Source organism: Pelodiscus sinensis, chromosome 5 (genome assembly GCF_052426305.1).
Source record: "Pelodiscus sinensis isolate ZL-2025 chromosome 5, ASM5242630v1, whole genome shotgun sequence".
In the NCBI taxonomy this organism is placed as follows: domain Eukaryota; kingdom Metazoa; phylum Chordata; order Testudines; family Trionychidae; genus Pelodiscus; species Pelodiscus sinensis.
Window position 1 is genome coordinate 27,228,998 of NC_143056.1, and position 19,062 is coordinate 27,248,059.

At 41.6% G+C, this 19,062-nt stretch overlaps 3 protein-coding genes across 9 annotated transcripts in view; 1 reads left to right on the forward strand and 2 right to left on the reverse strand.

The window, feature by feature from the left end:
- Positions 1–10,834, reverse strand: part of AK7 (adenylate kinase 7) — a 79,297-nt gene extending 68,463 nt beyond the window's left edge. Inside the window, exons 1-5 of one of the 3 annotated variants that reach the window (XM_075926616.2) lie at positions 10,553–10,822; positions 7,871–8,059; positions 3,617–3,725; positions 1,718–1,812; positions 1,031–1,141 (exon numbers count right to left, since the gene is read on the reverse strand). In XM_075926616.2, coding sequence (XP_075782731.1) covers positions 1,031–1,141; positions 1,718–1,812; positions 3,617–3,725; positions 7,871–8,059; positions 10,553–10,657 — 609 coding nt within the window. In that variant the 5' untranslated portion in view covers positions 10,658–10,822. Of the gene's footprint in view, positions 1–1,030; positions 1,142–1,717; positions 1,813–3,616; positions 3,726–7,870; positions 8,060–9,176; positions 9,307–10,552 lie in introns of those variants that run through there. The other 2 variants (XM_075926617.2, XM_089778362.1) reach the window with 2 other exon arrangements.
- Positions 10,835–12,705: 1,871 nt separating this feature from the next.
- Positions 12,706–18,172, reverse strand: GSKIP (GSK3B interacting protein). 3 transcript variants are annotated; one of them, XM_006133711.4, is made up of 3 exons: positions 18,068–18,172; positions 16,794–17,052; positions 12,706–15,458 (listed from the first exon to the last, which is right to left on the reverse strand). In XM_006133711.4, exons 2-3 carry the CDS (start codon positions 17,049–17,051, stop codon positions 15,297–15,299), a joined length of 420 nt encoding a protein of 139 aa, XP_006133773.2. In that variant the 5' UTR covers position 17,052; positions 18,068–18,172; the 3' UTR covers positions 12,706–15,296. The 3 variants fall into 3 exon arrangements, with proteins under 3 accessions (XP_006133773.2, XP_075782733.1, XP_006133774.2); XM_075926618.2 differs by having other exon boundaries at positions 17,986–18,074; XM_006133712.5 differs by having other exon boundaries at positions 17,982–18,073.
- A 36-nt stretch (positions 18,173–18,208) lies between these two features.
- ATG2B (autophagy related 2B) overlaps positions 18,209–19,062 on the forward strand; it is a 95,090-nt gene continuing 94,236 nt past the window's right edge. For all 3 annotated transcript variants that reach the window (XM_006133706.5, XM_025189916.3, XM_025189917.3), the window contains exon 1: positions 18,209–18,801. In XM_006133706.5, the coding sequence (XP_006133768.2) occupies positions 18,640–18,801 (162 nt within the window). In that variant the 5' untranslated portion in view covers positions 18,209–18,639. The remainder of the gene's footprint in view (positions 18,802–19,062) is intronic.

Consider the following 19,062-nt stretch of genomic DNA (forward strand, 5'->3'; position numbering starts at 1 on the left):
TAATAGCTTGTTAATTAGATGGAAACGTGGATAAAAAGAGGAAAATCAGAAGAGATTATAGATGTAATATTCATCCTAATACACTAGAGTATGACGTAATGGGCCTTTGAAAGTATTCAGGGCTTCTAAAAATATCTTTTTAATGCCATAAGTCATATTCATGAGAACGTTTACCCAGAATTGTGACTATCCAATATAGAACATCATTAAGATCAGCCATATGGGTCAGACCAAAGGTCCATCAACTCTAGTATCCTGTCTTCCAACAGCAGCCAATGTGAGGTGCTTCCAGGAAAATGAACAGAACGAATATTTGAAATTTGTATTAACATTTTAAATAATCAAGCTGTAATCTTGCAATATAAAATTTAGTCACTGAATGCCAAACAGTGCCCTTCGACTTCTTTTGCAATATTTATTAGAGCCACTAGATGTCATATTCTAGCTATTATAAATGATTCCTTTGTATTTGTCTTGTGCTTTGTATTGTATATTCCAAGCTGAATGATGTCATAAAGCCAGAGAGATTTTACCTGGTTATCTTTCAGACTAATATAATAAGAAAGTTGTCTCATTACTGCAAAATAATAAACCCATGAGAGAGTTTTTCCAACATTCTTCTGTGATGCAAACAAGTATTTAAAAGGTAATTATAATACCTCTATTAGCCTGGTTAGAAAGGATTGTGAACATAGGAATGATTACACAGATTCAGACCAGTGGTCCTTCTATTCCAGTACAGTATTTTGTTTCTCATAGATGCACTGTCAGATAGTTTGGATGCCAGATATAACCTCCAGAACCCATAATGAGACTATGTCTGTGAGGGAAATTTCACAGAATACATCTTAGGGAAGCAAAGCTAATTTACATTTTGGCTTTCCAGGACACATTATACAACATTGTTGATTGTCTTATCATAATATGGCTAATGTTCATGAATCTGTTAAATACTGCAGACAATTTATATTATTAATTCTTCAGTTTAAAGTAAATAAGAATGGTATTCAAATTATTTTATGATACTTACAGTTTTCCCAAGTTTGATAATCACTTTTTCAGCATTTATATGGTCCATAAAGTTAGGGTCAGGTTTTCTTCTGCGATAATCTTCTTCAGTAAAAGGAATTTCTGAATCATCCTGTAGAGAAAAAAACGTTAAGAAAAATATCTCACTTTCCTGAAAAATGGCCTAAACCAAGATATTTCAAAAGTACATTCATTTTTAATTCAACTTAGATATAAAAATGCTCCATTTTTAAATATACTCTGAAAATCTTTAATGAGAAAAAATATCAGCTGATCCACACTTTTTAAAACATAGATGTATCAAATTACTTAAAAGGAAAACAAGGATAACAAAATCTTGAAATTTATTTTTCATAGCAATAACATATATTGTTTCAGAAACAATTTTAAATATGAGAATTTCAAAAAGATGCTACAAAATGTGCTCCCTGGTTATCTATGGTCCCAAAAATGAAAAACATACATATCATTCTACATCCAAGAACAGTCCTATTTAATTAGATAGATAGACAAAGAGAGAGAGAGAGAGAGAGAGAGATTGACTAAAATTTTTGCAGTAAGTGATATAGGTGCAAAATTCTACAGTGAAAATTAGTTTGCTGATATTGATCAAGTTCATTGTAACTAGGGTACAAGCTAAAATATTTAAATGAAAAGAGAAAATTTAGTGAACATTAATATTACTTACAGGGTCAAGAGGTTTGCTTCGTGCCCATGTCATTATTGTTGAAACTAAAATGAATAACTTTGGTTTCTCAAAATGTTTGATCTCTTCATGTAGTGCTATATAATCAAAGCAAAGTGCTTATTTTACTATAAATAGAATTATTTCTCATGTTTTCAAGTTAAAATGGTCCATAAAAGCACACTTACTATAACATTCAAGTGACATAACTTTTTTTAACAAATGAATTTCATTTTGTTTGATATTATACATATATTTCTTATTGCTTATCAAATCAAGCTAACATAATGGGATTAAATGCCATATAAAAATCACTTGTCAATAAAAATGAATCATTAAGATCTCACTATCAAACTAAAGTATGTAATGTTTTCATGAGAATAGAAACATTACAAATTACTCCAATAATGCAGCACCCCTATTTTAATCCAGAGAAAAATAATAAAACTAGGTTTAAGGGTTTTTCCCCCACTCAAATAATTATGATATAAACACGAGAGTGTAATTTGTCTTTACTGTTGCACAAACATCTTCTTACTTTCACTGCTGGAATCTTTGAAAGTAGTTAACTTGGGTTTCCTTGTCAGATATACTTTACAAAAAGAGGAGTCATAATGGATCTGCTGCTGTTCTAAGTTAAAATATAGTTGAAATTGCTTTGGAAAATACTGAATTTTGATGTTGATTTAAATTACAAAGGGGCAAATCGCCCACCCAGCTACCAATCTGAACAGATTAGTTGGGCAGTGGACAGTTGTTAGGGGAAATAAATTTCTTCTATAGGTCATAGCATGGCTACAGGAGCCATTCAACAGAATCTATTCCATTTCAATGGGTAGAGTAGATACTATGGCCCATTAAGCAGCCCAGATGAGAGGCATATGGGAGAATCCAAACACTAGCAGTATTCTTCCCGTTCCTTCCTCTCCCCATCTTGTCCTACCCTCTTCTTGCTGTATTGCAAAGTGTCCTCACAGAGCCCACAGCAAACCTATGCATGAATGGTATTAGTAAATGATACACTGTACTGTAATCAAAATTTAACAGATTCCCATTGTAATTGAATATTTTAAAAATATGTAGAGTATAGTCTAGATGTGTACAGAATCATTGTGGAAAAGTGCTTTCCTTGCTGCTAGGATACCAGCAAGCCTGAAAAGAAATGAAGGGATTTTTCTGATAACGAGGTTTGAGATGTCTTGGCAAAAGAATCAAATTACTACCAATACGCTGAATAGAGAATTCTGATTTGATGGAATTTTACACTTAGGGTGCGTCTACACAGCACCCTAAATTTGAAATCAGATATGCAATTTGCGCTACACAAACTGCGTATTTGATTTTGAATCTATTTCGAAATAGCTTATTTTGAAATTTGGCATGTCTACACAGTGCCAAATTTTGAAATAATGCGCCATTGGAAGCCATTCCTTAACCCCCAATGCAACAAAGTTTACCGGGATGGCAAAATAGCACACCTGTTATTTCAAAAAATATTTTGAAATAACAAGCAGCTTATGTAGATGCGGGGTAGCTATTTCAGGATACCTCTGGTATCCCGAAATAGCCGTGCAATGTAGTCGTACCTTTAGTGTCTTAAATATGCTATCTATTAGTTGATAATAAAATGTACATTGAATAAATATCTTTCCCTTTTAAATATATTTGTATTTATTATTGGCTGTCATTGTCCTGTTACTCGATTAAAATTTAAAGTACAAATGGGTTCTAGCCAATACACATTGTAATAATTATAGTTCACCATTTTCCCATTCCTTTCATCTAGGAACCTGGTTTCAGATCACAGCAAATTACAAATCTCATATTATTTGACTAATTATCCATGGCAAATTCTGATCACTGCATGACAGGCAGTTTTCTGTTCATACTGATTATACTAACCAGAAGCAGCCCAAGTAGCTTCTTCAATCTGATTTGCATCTTCAGTGATGTTATAAATAATGACATCACACTCAAGTAGGTGATCTAAAAGTTCTTCTCGAGTAGAGATCTGGAGGAAAAAATCCCAACATTTCTATAATCTTTTATAGAAAGAATGAGTTCCCCAAACCAAAATTGCTTTTTCTTTTAGCTTTCACTTTCCTTCTGCAAGTAGATTTCTGGGGTGCAAATTGCTGTAGAGGTGATCAAAATAATTTCTAACACATTAATATCAAACTGCGTCTGCCAAATAAAAGTAAAGAAGTTCCACTACTGGTCAAATAAGAAGCAGGTTCATTTAACCTGGAACACACAAATTAATACGGGCAGGGCAACAAGTACAAAATATTTGGATTAAGATTTTCGGATGGGGTATTTGTTTAATTTTCCAGTGTGATTTAATGCTAAAAAAAGATTTAAGTAAAAATCCTTTTAAATTTTAGAAATGATTCTTATGTCTATACTGCGCTTACTGATTGCAAAGGAAACTACAAGTTCATATCTGACATCATTTCTTGTTGATAGTTTTTGTCATTGATTTCATTGGAAGCAGAATCAAAGCCTGTGCGTTGCTTTCTAATAATTGCTTGCAATTCAGAAAGATTATAAAATCAATGTAGTTGATAGCCAATAGGAATCATCCATCCTGTTCTTCTTCAGGTTGTAAGGACCTTTGATTCTATAACTAGAGGAATAGCATTTCAGCCCTAGCTCTGCATTTGGGGGTGTTGTCTTTTTATAAAGAGGACAGAGTTTCTACCAAAGTTGTAGCCACTAAAAGGCTAATTTTTATCCTACTTGTAATTCCAGAAGAAGAAATATGAAAAAGATAAGTCCTCATACTTTAAAATGTCAAGGCTTTTTGTAGAAAAGGTAATACAGCAGTTCTGTAAAATGTGTAATATCCAAATCCCTCTATCTGTCTCTATTTAATTAGGCCAAATGTAAAAATGTTTATTAGCTTTTAAAATATTTTAAAATTATGAAAAAACCTGCACCACATATAAAAGAATACCTTAAAATGCCTTATTTTCCAAATGTAACAAGGATCTATGTTCTCAAAATCGGGTCATTAAGGGTGTTTCTACCCTGCATCCTTAGCTCAAAATAAGCTATGCAATTTGAGGTACACAAATTTCTTAGCTTATTTTGAGATAATTTCAAAATAGCTTATTTTGTAATTTGGTGCTGACGACACAGTGCCAAAGGGTATGTCTACACTACAAAGTTAATTCGAACTAACAGACGTTAGTTCGAATTAACTTTGATAGGCACTACACATACAAACCGCTAGTTCGAACTTAATTCGAACTAGCGGAGCGCTTAATTCGAACTAGGTAAATCTCATTCTACGAGGACTAACACCTAGTTCGAATTAACTAGTTCGAATTAAGGGCTGTGTAGCCACTTAATTCGAACTAGCGGGAGGCTAGCCCTCCCCAGCTTTCCCTGGTGGCCACTCTGGGCACCACCAGGGAAACTCTTCTGCCCCCCTCCCGGCCCCGGAGCCCTTAAAGGGACACGGGCTGGCTACGGTGCCCGTGCCCGTGCCAGGTGCAAGCCTGCCAGCACGCAGCCAGCAGACCCTGTACCTGGCATGGCTCGAGCCAGCCACCCACTGCCACCCAGCCCTCCCCCTCTTCCCGGGACCAGGCTGGAGGCTCACGGGAGCCTGCCCAGGTCCGCAAAAGACGGGCGCCCACCTGGTCTAGTGCAGACATCGTGGACCTCATCCACGACCTCCGCACTAGGCACAGGAAAGTGGCCGTCTAGGGCAGGATAGCTGCCAGCCTGGCCACCCAGGAGCAGGTTGGCATGAAAATCAAGGTGGTCCACTGAGACCCCCGACCCTGAGCCCTGAGCTAACAATGGCTGTACTGGGTCAGACCAAAGGTCCATCTAGCCCAGTAGCCTGTCTGCCAACAGCGGCCAACACTAGGTACCCTGGAGGGGATGGACCGAAGACAATGACCAAGCCATGTGTCTCGTGCCATCCATCTCCAGCCTTCCACAAACAGAGGCCAGGGACACCATTCCTACCACCTGGCTAATACCACTCCATGGATCCAACCTCCATGACTTTATCTCACTTCTCTTTAAACTCTGTTCTAGTTGTAGCCTTCACAGCCTCCTGCAGCAAGGAGTTCCACAGGTTGACTATTTGCTTTGTGAAGAACAACTTTCTGTTGTTAGTTTGAAGCCTGCTACCCATTCATTTCATTTGGTGTCCTTTAGTCCTTCTATTATGGGAACTAATGAAGAACTTTTCTTTATGCACCCTCTCCACACCACTCATGCTTTTATAGACCTCTATCATATCCCCCCTCGGTCTCCTGTTTTCTAAGCTGAGAAGTCCCAGTCTCTTTAGCCTCTCTTCATATGGGACCTGTTCCAAAGCCCTGATCATTTTAGTTGCCCTCCCCTCTCCCACCCTCTCTCTTCCCCTCTCCCACCTTCTTTTCCCAGTCTCCCCGAGTTTTGTTCAATAAAGAGAGTTTCTAATTTTGAACACACGTGTCCTTTATTTTGTACATCAGGAAGGGGGGCTAGGGAGGGGTAAGTGGAAAGAGGTGAGGGAGGAATGGGGTACGAGCCCCCGATGGGGAGGACTGGGCTGGCTCCTCGAGGTTGAAACTCTCCTGAAGCCCCTTGATTGATCTCCCCCCCCGGATGGCAGCCTGCGGCAAGTGCAGCCGGGCTGACGGCCGAGTGCTGTGATGTGCCGAGTGTGGGCACTCAGGGCACTCCAAGCCAGGACTGCTTTGCAAGCGGGGAATCCCTGAGAACTGTCTGTCCGGGGTGGGGGTCGGGTCCCTTTAAGCACATCCCTCGGCTAGCCTGAGGCAGCAGCTCCACGCTCTAAGTCCTAATCTGATGCCCTGCCGGCACTGCTTCCGGCCATCCTTAACCTCAGTTCAGGGTCCACTCAGTGTGGACATGCTAGTTCGAATTAGCAAAACGCTAATTCGAACTAGTTTTTAAGTCTAGATGCGCTAATTTGAATTAGCTAAGTTAGTTCGAATTAGTGCTTTAGTGTAGACATACCCAAATTTAGAAATATACTGCTATTCCAAAACATTCCTGAATGCTCATGGGACAAGTTTTACAGGAATATCAGAATAGCGAGCCCGTTATATTTTGAAATAATGGGTTTGTTTAAAAGACATGGAATAGCTATTTTGATATATCAGAAGTATCCCAAAATAACACCACACTGTAGACGTACCCATAGTGTCTCAAGTTGGGCACTCAACTACTGAGGCATCTAGAGTAACAAGTCATTACTGAAATATTGGCTTCAGTGAATAGATAAAGATAAGTCCATCAAACATCTCATATTACTCTCATAATAAACAAACACATTATTCCAATGAAGTATAAAATAAATGGATAAAAGAATGAGGAGTGAAGACAAGGATTTCAGTTTAGATATGCTATGGTTAAGGTAATGATAAGACATAGAGAAGATGTTAGAGAGAGAGAGGCTGAGATTACAGAAAGACAAGGTCAGATTACAGAAAGACAAGGTAAGGGTAAAATAGTGGTAAAAGAGACCACTGAGGCTATGTCTACACTACAGGGATCTATTGGAAAAAGGTACTCAAATTACCCCCCGCAATTTGCTTACGTTTTTCCAATAGTTTTTTTGGAAGAGGCTTTTCCAAAATTTGTCCCATCTACACTGGGCCAAATTTCGGAAAAACCTCCTCTTTTGGAAGAGCCCTTCTTCCTCGTGGGAGGAGGAAGAAAGGGCTTCTGAAAGAATGTGTCTGCTCTGCCACACACAAAAAAAGGAAGAGGAGACACGTTCCCTGGACACAGAAGGGTTTTTCCAGGATACCCTGTAGTGTAGACATAGCCTGAGTCATCAGAATACAGATGTCATTCTATCCATTGTCACCTGATCCAAAATACATTTAAATCAATGTGAGTCTCCACATTAATTTTAGTGTTCTGTGGAACAAGGCCTCTGTCAGCTGATGAGATTGCCAAGAGAGAGGTTATAAAAGGATGAGGGAGAATAAAACATAAATGTAGTCATTCTGAAAGAAGAGGGAGAAAATAATATTAGAAATATATACAGTATACCCACAGATCTACAATATATGTTATTTATATTTTTTTTATAGTTTGGAGTAATCCAAAGTTTGTCCTAAAGATGACTTAAACAGCACACATATTATTTACTGCCAAATTAACAAGACTGTTACTCACTGTGTAAGTTTCCAGAGCAAAATCTGGTTTCATACTTTGCGCCTTAGCAAGAGTCCCCACTATTTGATAGGCTCCCTCTTTTGGTTTACTTAACGTAACATCTATAGCTGACACAATTTCATTATCTTCTTCTTCCTCTTCTTCTCCCACCTCTTCAAGTGATGCTCCAACAACACAGTTAGATAAATACTACAACATAAAAAAAATCTATATATAAAGGGAGACTCGGTTTAATGCTTGTACATATGGTAAACAATTTTCCTCTTCAATATCAATGCACAACTTGTGTTTATATCAGGTATAGTAGAATCTCTCAGTTACAATCTAACCAGTCAACCTCACTTGGAACCCAAAGTAGGCAATCAAGCAACAGCAGAAACAAACAAACAAAAGCAAACACAGTACAATACAAAAATGCAAAAGCAGAGGCAAAGCATTGGGGGCGGAGGAGGGGCTACAAGCCACATTGCTCGGGGGAGGGGACTTGAGAAAAGGGGTGGAACTTTCCCCCGCATTCATTGGCAACGGGAAGTAGAGTGGTTAGAGCTGAAGGAACTGAGTGGGCTGAGTTCGAGTCGCTCCACTTCTCCCCACCGCCACCAGTAAGTGTGTGTGTGGGGTGGTGGTCTGACCAATACTGCCAGTGCCAGAACCCCTGCTAGTCCCTTGAGCTACATTGCTAGAGGAGAGGGACTGGGGGAAGTGAAGGAGTGGGGGCTGAGAAAGAAAAGCTGGGGAGGAGAAGGGGCAAGGATTTGGGGAAGGGCTGGAGTGAGGGTGGAGCTGAGAGATGGAGCAAGGGTGAAGAAGGGGCAGGGCAGGGCAGGGCAGGGCAGGGGCAAGAAGAGGCAGCAGTGTGGGGGAGGTAAGGTGGCATCTTGTCTCTACAGCTTTTTTGATACAGAGGCAGCAAGAGAGTGGAATGCAAGTAGATGACTCAACTATCAGATAAGCCTACCCATATCAGTCAGTCGACTACTTGACCACTTGCTTACATCCTTACTCTGCACTGAAACATTTTAAGACTGAGATAATTTTTAAATCTAAAATTATTTGCTATGTTTGCTTTTTGCATTAGCCGTAGCGAAAACAATGAAAGCAGACTAGTAAATTTCACTTTTGTTTATTCTAACACTACCTATTAGCAGCTAGATAACACTTGAGTACCAAGCCCAACCATTAAAGTTTCAAAAAATGGCTAGTATGTGTATGAGATAGTGTTTAATTCCAAATAGATGCCAAAAAAAAAGTGTTTTCACTGAAATATCATGAAACATAAGTTTTGTAAAACTTTAATTGAACAAACCTCAGAATTGTTTTTGAGGGTTGTGGCAAATCACATAAAATTAAGAACAGCACCGTTATACTTGTGATATATTTAATGTCCAGTATTTTTAAAGCCAGTCAGCCTAACTTTGATACCTAGAAAGGTGTTGGAACAAATTATTAAGCAATCAGTTTGTAAGCACCTGGAAAATGATAAGGTAATAAGTAATAGAGAGCATGTCAAAAATAAATCATGCCAAACCAACTGAATTTCTTTCTTTGGCAGAATTATTGGTCTAGTGCAGTGGTTCCCAATCTTTTTGATATTGGGGACCAGTAAACACCTTTACAAGCTTTTGGAGGACTGGTAACATTTATTTGCATATTTGCATATTCATTAAGCAAATGATGAATATGCAAATACATTGTGTCACTGGCCCTACCTTCCCAGCAGGTTGTTCCACTTCGCCCCTCCCCCCGTCCCAATCCCGGCCGCTTCAATGGTTGGTGCCGGTTCCCCCGGCTGCGTCCAGCACTGGGCGTTCTATATCGGTGCACATGGCGCCCGGCAGGTTGTTCTGTCCCCCGTCCTGGCCCCAATCCCAGCCGCTTTATTGGCCGGCGCCGGCTCTCTGGGCGGCGTCCACTGGCTCCATCGACAGCTTTGAGGAGCAGTGGGCGCTGTCCGGGGTTCTCTGCTCGGTGTCCCCATCCGGCTCCCTTATTTTGAACCTCTAGCCCGCACTTCTCGATCCTTTAGTCATTATTTGTCCCAAGCAATCAATTGAACATGGGTCCAGTGTCCCTCCCATAAGGTTGGGGAGGGGCTTTTAGAAGGTGGGCGGGCTCCGCCCGCCCACCATCCCATGATTTCAAATAGGTCCCCGTGTATCATTGAGCACAGCGCTCGGCCTTCTCCCTGGGTCCTAGCACCCACTGGATCTAGCCCCGCTGCCCATGCCCAGCAGAGACGCTGCGGCGGTGGGCTCTCTCCCAAGAGGGCAGCGCCGCCACGCTCGGCAATGGGGGGGGGAGGGTGCTGCTACCCCATCACACAAATGAATAGGATTGTGCGCAATAATTTTCTAAGGACCAGTACTGGGCTGCGGACCACACTTTGGGAAACGCTGGTCTAGTGGATAAGGAGGAAGCACCCCATGCGCTATACAATACAAGTGTTCTTATCCGCATGTTGGGGGAACGCAGGCAGGCCGTGCCCTTGCGGATGGCTAGCACCTTGTGTTGGGGCATGGAGCTGCTCTCGAGTCCCGGCTATAGCACTAACCATACTCCAACGGGTTGTTCCCCCTTCTGGGGTGGCCGGAGTGAGGGAAGTTGTTTGTTTGTGTGTGTGTCGGGGGGGGGGGGGGGTCCTGCGGCTCAGCCCCTTCCCAGGGACCCTCATCCCACGGTCACCTTCCCGATGCTGCTGCCGCTGTAGGAGTCCAGCTGGTTTAGAAAGACCCTCTGGCTCCGAACGGTCCCTTCGGCCGCGGCCACCTCCTCCTCCTCCTCCGCCATGGCGCTCGCCGCAGAAACCGGGCCGTTGCTAAGCGACCAAGCCAAGCGGCAGCGGCCTTCTCCGCACCGGCCCAGGCACTAGGGACAGCAGCCACAGCTCCGGGCCAAGCGGCGGGCACGCGGCGATGCCTGCAGCGGGCGCGGCGGGAAGGGAGGCTCCCACGGATCAGAATAACGCAGAGCGAGAGAGCGGTATCGGGGGGGGGGGGGGGGGAGACAGAGACCGAGACCGACACCAGCACTACAGCAGAGGAAAGGACAGGAACCTGGAACCGTCTCCTCTAGGGCCAAAGCTCTACCGCAACGGGGCAAGCGGAGAGAAACATGGTAGAGGCTGAGTCTGATAAAACAACACGTGTTGTATCTCGAGTTGGCTGTTCTGTAGCTGGGGCCAGTAGGTAAGGTGCTTGCACAATTCTGGTGGAGTTAAGGGCAGCAGCCAGGAGCCTGTTCGAAAGTATTGGTACCAAGATGGGCTTGTAATAGCAAAATTCACATAGATTCATTTGCTTTTTAAGTAAGAGTCACTAACTTTTGCTCATATACTAGGCCCTCTATTTTACTAAGAATTTAATAGCTCAAACAGTACAGTAGATTACAGTGTCAAAGTTGCAGTATGTATTGCTTAGCAGTTGAAATACTTCAAAGCAATTTCCAGTGCACTAGCATCTCACTGGGTTGTGAGATTTTTTTCCATCGTGGGAAAATGGTTTGTAAAACTAGTTCATAAGACTGATATTTGAAAAAGCAAAGTTCCAGCATATGCAGATTCACAGATGAATTAAGTGAAATATAAAGGTAGGTCAGAAGTTGCTGGTTATCCTTCAGCCTTGCACAATTTGCACACTACCATCCTAGACAAAAGGGGAGAGGAAAAAGGAACAGTGATAGGTAAAGCAGCTCTGATCTCGGCTCATCAGAAAATGGTTACTGCCATTACCAGGGCATGCTAGCTGCATGGTTCAGCACGCTGCACATGCGCTGAGCCAGGCTATAATCTACTCACCTGTAGTGAGTAGATTACCTAAATTGTCGAGCCCTGGCCATTACATGTCTCACAAGTAACAGTACAGAGAGATGGCCCAGTAACCTTGAGATTCCTTCCATCTAAAAGGGTGCATGTATGCAGCAACCTAACATCAAAATAGTGTGCTATTTTGAGACATTCCTTAACAAAATAACGGATGGCTTGATGTAGATGTGGGTTAGCTATTTCGGAATACCTCCAGTATTCCAAAATAGCCGTGGAGTGTAAGGATGTTAAAATGTAGTAGGAAGTGGGAGCATCTGGGGCTGAAAGAACTGAGTGTGCTGGGTTAGAGTCACTCCACTTCTGTTATTTACATTCTAACTTATCTGATTAAGTAGGTCTTACCCACCAAAGCTCATGCTGCTATTTATTTGTTAGTCTAAGCCGCCACATGACTGCTTGTTTTTAAAGTTACAGACTAACATGGCTACCTTGGCCACTTTTACAGTACATAAGCAAACAAACAGTATCATTCTTTATACAAAAGTGATGTGATCTTATTCTGAACTGGAAGAGACTCGTTTCCTAACAGATCTACAATCCAGTGCTCTAAATACATATGTTCTTCAGAATTGCACGAAAATTTGTCATTATCAAAGCCAACTCCATTCTATGTAATGTAACCAGACAGTTGTTTGTATTATTTTATTAAACTTGTTCACTAATGTTCCTTAAGCAAATCTCCATCCCTTTTTACATGGGCCAGTATTACTATTCAAGATGTGAATTTTAAAAATGTTGTATGTATTTGTATAGTGCAACCAAAGGCATTGCTTAAACTACCATATGTTTACCTGACTTGTGTATCTGAGACTTACAAGTTTAGAAAGGTATAAGCAGGGTTCGACAAATAATGCAATCTACTCTCCTGTGGCGAGTAGATTACAACCCAGAAGAGCTGGGTTCGGGCAGACAGCGCGGCTGGTAAGCGGGGCTTGCCATAGTTCGGCGAGCCCTGGGTAATAAGTGTACGTTTCCAATTTATTTGGGTCAAGGAGAGTAAAATGCGGATCATATATAAGTTTGTGCATTTATTCAAGAGTCTAGTCATTGAAATAAACAGGTGTGCTGTTAAGAGTAGATATTCAGATAAAAGCTTGGCAAAGCACATTTTCCTCACAGAGGATTAAAGCATATGCCACAACAGCAATGAACATTTTTCTTAGAGCATGAAAGTACTTTTAACCAAAATATACATTGAACTTTAGGGCAGAGGATTAACACAAAAACAGAAAAACATTATACTTCAAAACAGACGCATTGACTGTCAGTGCCTTCTTAATCCTAACAATCACCACAAAACTACAATAAATTCTCAACTTGCTTGACTGGCCCCTTAACTGGTGTCAATCAGTCTAGCTCTGTTGAAGTCAGTGGAGCATGTTTATCTATAATAGCTGACAATCTAGCCCTCCCCTCTCTGGATTCACATGCAGTTTGTTTCTAGTATGAAACATGGGAAAATAAAGGCAGAATTATATAATCAAGGATGAATAAATACTGAATTGTACAAAATATGGAAAAAAGTGATAATAAAGTCATAGACATATTACTGGTGCTTTAAACCAACTAGGTACTTTTTAAAAAGTCCCTCCCATACATTTGAAAACTTACAGTAACACAATCAGTTTATAAAGATCTTTGTATTTGTTATAAGATAGAAAATACATATAACTGTCTTCTAATTCAATATCAATCTCTGAATGTTTCATGAAGCCTTTGGTCTCAAACCAAAACAATGCATTAACATTATATACTTACTGTTCTTTAGGACAAGATACTGTACAATTGAGGGCAAAGCAGGGAAGCCTTATAGCAATGGTCTCCAACCTTTTTAAGAGCAAGATCACTTTGAGTTTAAGTGCAATCCAAGATCTACCTCAAACCCAAACATCCTTGCCCCACCTCCTTTAAGCTTCTTGTGCCACTTGGGAGACCCCGCCCCGGTGACACCATCCTCCCTCACTTTCACCAGACTGAAACAGAGGGTTGCGGTGCAGGTTCTGGTCTTGGGTTAAGGGATTTAAGAGTGTGAGAGGTTCTGAGCTGAGTTTGGGGCAGGCAGTTGGGTTGCAGGAAGGGAGTTTTCGGTGCAGGTTCTGGGAGGGTGTTTGGATGCATGGGAGCTCAGGGCTAGGGCAGGGCCTTTGGTGCACGAAGGGGTTCATAACTTGGGTAGGGGTTCAGGATGTGGCCTCCAGTTGAGCACTGCTTATTGTGCCCCCTCTGCTCTGTGGACTTAGGATACATGGTAGAAGGGAGCACCTTGACATCAGCGTCCTCCCTCCACTCCCTCCCCTGCCCAGCAAGCAGGAGGCTCCTGGGGGAACAGCCCCAAGGCAAAGGGCCAGAGCTGCACAGCACTTGGAAGAGGAGCAGCTGAAGCGCTGGCATATGGCCAAACCAGTTAGGATCACCTGTCAGAAGTTCCAAGATCTACCAATAGATCCCACTCTACTTGTTGGTGACCACTGCCTTACAGAAATAAAGTATTGTAAAAAGTAAAGGCTGAAGCAAAAATACTTGAGTATATTCTGTATAATGTAAACAAACTTTCAGAATAGTAAAACAGGTGCAAATGTCTTCCCCTCCCTCCCAAAGTTTAACATTAGTATGATCTAGACCAGAGCATTTAAGAAAAAAATTTCACCTGTTCTTCCTAGTTTACTTCTGTGCTTATCTCATTTACAATTTAGATGATACATTCATGTGTCAACAGTTATCTTGTTTATTGTTCAAAGTAAGCTGTTTGGGGCAAACCAGGGTACATTGAATACTAAGCATTACTTTTAACTCAAATACTGGCACTAAGGCCAGGTCAAACTAAATATCAGATTGATTTAATTATGTTGGTCAGGGCTGTGAAAAGTCTACACCCTTGGGTGATGCAGTCAAGTCAACTTAAATCCCTGTGTAGATGACAGGAGGTTGATGGAAGAATTCTTCCATCAGCTTAGCTACTGCCACTTGGGAAGGCAGAATCTCCTGCTGGAAGTCTCAACTACTCTAATAGCACAATAAATCAGAGAGGCAATCTGCAACTGACGTATGAAACTAAGTGATGCAGTGAATTTTCAGGTTTGCACGCAAGGAATTAAGCTGAAATATGTATCCTCTAAATGGAATAAAGTAATTCCCATTAATGTAACTAAAACAAGTAATTTTTTTTTTTAAGGAGCAGAGTTAAAGTTTACAGATAGACACATTAAGTATTACTGTGTTCATATATGGCATTCAAGATTTACACAGTAGCAATTAAGATGCTTCTTAAATAAAATATTGCTCATATTGCTTTACAAAGAGATCAAATTCCTCAAGTGTTATAGTTATTTTCAACTGATGATCTACAGCAGAGTTAAATAAAATTAAAAGGATACTATTTATATAAGTTACCAAGATAGCTTAAAGTGGCCTTGGGGACAAAGCAGATCCATAGCAACACTGATACTTTACAAGTTAGTATTATTGTAAGGAACCTAGATGTTAAGGCAAGAAATGAAGCTTAATCTAGGTTTCTGCCTATATCTGAAAGCAAAATCTCAGTGTAACAGTAAGAATTCCCATTATCAGTAACCATTCATCAACATGTGCTTGTTTCTACAGACTGAATCATGACTGCCCGTCCCTTTTCAAAGCTTCGAGTCTCTGTAGCAGTGCATTTCCAAAAGCTTCACGATATGCTGGGCTAAGAGAGTCCAATAAAGAGTAGACTGTTTCATGGTATGGCATTTGTAAGCCATCATCAGCCTGGTCAAAAGCATAACCAACCACCTGTAGCAAAAAGACCAATGGATTAATTTTTTTGTGTGGTTAGCCACTGTGTAATGAGAACCATAAGGGAATCACAAAATTAGTCACATTAATACACTAAATAGAAGGATTGCCAAAAATCTATACTTTGTAATTTTGTTGGTCCCAGAATAGTAGAGACAAGGTGGGTGAAGCAATGTTACATACAGCTCCTTTTCAGGTCTAGAAAGATACTCTGTCAGAGTTAAATACAAGATGGAAGAGACCATCTGGCATAAACATTTACAGGTATTGTAAGTACATTTAAAGGTGAAATGTATTTAATTCCACAGAAAAGTTAGGTTGACACATCTATGTCATTCAGTGGCTTAACAATATTAATAAAAATAAATAAATAAATAAAGAGAGAGAGAAATAAATAAATAAATAAGAGAGAGAGAGAGAGATCCCTAATCCCTGAGCAATGTCGTTAAGTTAAACTTACCCTTGGATCAGCCTAACTACAATATATCAAAGAGGAAGATCACTTATATTGATGGGAGTGGTTCTTCCATCAATGTAAGTAGTGCCTAACTACACAGCTGTGCCACTGTAGCACTTCAGACTTGAAGAACACCATAGAAGTTCAAAACATGTCTTTCACTAAGAGAAACTGGTTCAATAAAGCCTATACTTTGTCTTCTGTACGAGAGATGTAACAATTTGTCCTTACAAGGAATTTTCAATATTTTCTCTCCTCACAAAACAGACCACCAAAAACTTTACAGAATCTTACTCCTGAATTTAGCTGAAAGTTCTCATTTCATCACGAGTGTTTGCACAAGCAATTTAATTACTATAAATGGAGATACATGCATAGAAAATCAATATTGAGTGTTTTAGTCATATAGACAAGCTAAAAATTATAGTAGTCTGTTGCATAAAATATAGCATTGTGCTCACATATCTTTATTTAATGCTTGACTTCACCTATTTTCAGCCTGTTACTGAAACATAGTATCAAGATAAAACCAGATACAGAAAAAATAAAATGATATGCTATACCCCAATGATGTGGGGGACAGTTATAAGTTTTACTTTAAATAACCCTTATTGCATGAACTCTAACTTAACATTTTCCATTCATGTAAGATGCACTTTGGCAGGTCAACTGTGTAAATCCTCTCCCTTTAACTGGATTTAATTGAAATGATGTTTTAGTAGCTCCCTAAAAAGCTGAATTTTGAAGTAGGAAAAGACTCTAAGAAGTGTTCAGTAAAGAAAAGACTATGCATCTTTGATGACAACTGAAAATTATACTAGATCTCTCAATATTTAGTGTAAACAATTTAGCTTTATAAAGGATAAACAAGTTACCCTAAGTCCTGCTTCTGTGAGCTCCAGGCAATATCTGTTTCTTTCTCTTGTCTCCACATTGATATATGCCACATCCTCTGCACAGTGAAGGTTTTTTGAGACAAACATATTGCTGACAGCAAACAAAACATCATTCACAACAGCTTCAGCTTCTAGTCTCATATCCTTAACATCTGTTCCTTCAACGTCTTTACATTCAGAATCTTCTTCAAATGCTGGATTAGTGGAAAACTCCATGGGATTGTAATCAGTCTCCATTCTGTGATCAGAAAAGACTACATTTAACTTTATTGGTCACAAATGCTTGTTATGCAAGATAAATGGTATAAAAGCAAGACAGTTTTTTTTCCCCCAAAAGAAAACTATTTTAAGACAGGAAGATATGGGCCCTGCAGTTATTAGCAGATCAACAAGGATTATTTTTATCTGAGGAGCTTGATAGGGTATAAACCACAAAGTTTCAGCATAACAATTTGAGTTCTAGGAATAAACAGATATGGTTTTTAAAGTAACTGATAATGAACTTTTTTGTATTCTTAATACACAAGCAACTAACATTGCATTAGAAGAACCTGTCATGAGTCAGCACTAAAAAACCTCATCTGCTACTCAGCACATAGAAATTGAGGTCTGTGAAAAGCTGCCTCAGTGAATACAGGAAAGGGAAGATAAAGGGGAAAAGGAAAAGAACGATAAAAGGAAAGCTCTAATTCTTGGACTGAAAATGAAGGGTTACTAATATTTAAGGGAGTTAGTGAAAATGGCTGTTTGCCTGTAAGGAAACTAAATTTGTTCAATCTTTGCCCTCTATTCGCTTGTTAATAGGTCTGCAGTGTATATGAACAGCTTGCCAAAATGTTGAACACACTGCGTTCGTCATAATACGCAAGTCATGCAATACGCAAGGCAACGCAAAATACCACTCCAAACCCCGTTCCATCCCCGGGTCAAATTGCTCCCAGAGCACCGCCACACACCCCACAGGCAAGGAGGCTGGCGGCCAATGGCGCGAGACAAGTACGGCAGGGCGCCTCTCGACCCCGCCAGCCCTCGTTTGTGCTTGCAGCCCCAGGGAAAGGCCCAGCAATCCCTGGGAAAGGGCCTATGGGCAGCGCGGGCAGCACGGTGACAGCTGCACGGCGTGCAGGAAAAACAGACTCGGCCTTGGGTTTGACTCGGGAAACTCACCCACCCAGCACAGCGGTGAATCAACCATTCCTTCCACTACTCCCCTCTGCCATAGGCCAAAACCCTTCCCCCTCCATCCCAGTCACCTGTCCGCCGCAGACTAGCCTTCCGCCCGTCTATAAGGTCGCAAAAGATGAGCTTAGCAGCTGGCCTCCCACCCACTTCCACTTCCGCCTTATGCCCGCCCCTTCACTTCCGCCCCCGCTTTATGACTTCACTTCCGCTCTAACGTCACAACCCGTCACTGTGGCTCAAGGATGATGAGGGGGGAAGGGTAGAACTAGGAGGAGGAGGAGGCGACGTGCCCGCTGAGGGGGACCGAGGCTGGGGGACAGTGCGCGTGCGCGACCCTCACCCCCACCGCGGAGCAGCCCCCCCCCAAGTGATCAGCCGCCCCCTGGCATCCCAAGGCGCTGAGAAGATGGCGGCGGCTAAGTGAGGATGGAGCTACCTGTCATTGCCTTCTCCCCCTGAGGGTGCGGGGTCCGGCCCCACGGGGTGCGAGCGGGAGCAGGGGGGACCTTAGGGAGCCCTTTCCCTAGCGGAGCTGACTCGAGCCAGGCAGCTCCCCCTTCCTCGCCCCTCGTCGCCCCAGCCGAGTTGCCCCCTCTCTTCAGCCCAGCATCTCCAGCCTGTAGACCCCCCCGTCCCTGCCACCATGCCTTGGCCTTTCTCAGAATCCATCAAGAAAAGGGCCTGCAGGTACCTGCTGCAGAGGTACCTGGGTCACTTCCTGCAGGAGAAGCTCAGTCTGGAGCAGCTCAGCCTAGATCTGTACCAGGGTACTGGATCCCTGGCGCAAGTCCCTCTGGATAAATGGGTAAGAAGTGCTGTCCCTGCTACCCTGCTACTCTTGAGGAATCTGCCCCCGGCCTCTCCCCTCCCCTAGGAGCCACTGGTTTATTTTTAAATCACCTTTTTGCCTTAACAATAAAGTCAAGTTTAATGTTTTATTTGGGGAACTATTCTACTTGCCACCATGGCATCTGAGCATCTTACAATAAAATAAGTTGGCTGGTGCAGTTGGTTTTCCTGTTCTCCCCACATGCAGTAACTCTGAGTGGGAATTGGCTGCATTTAA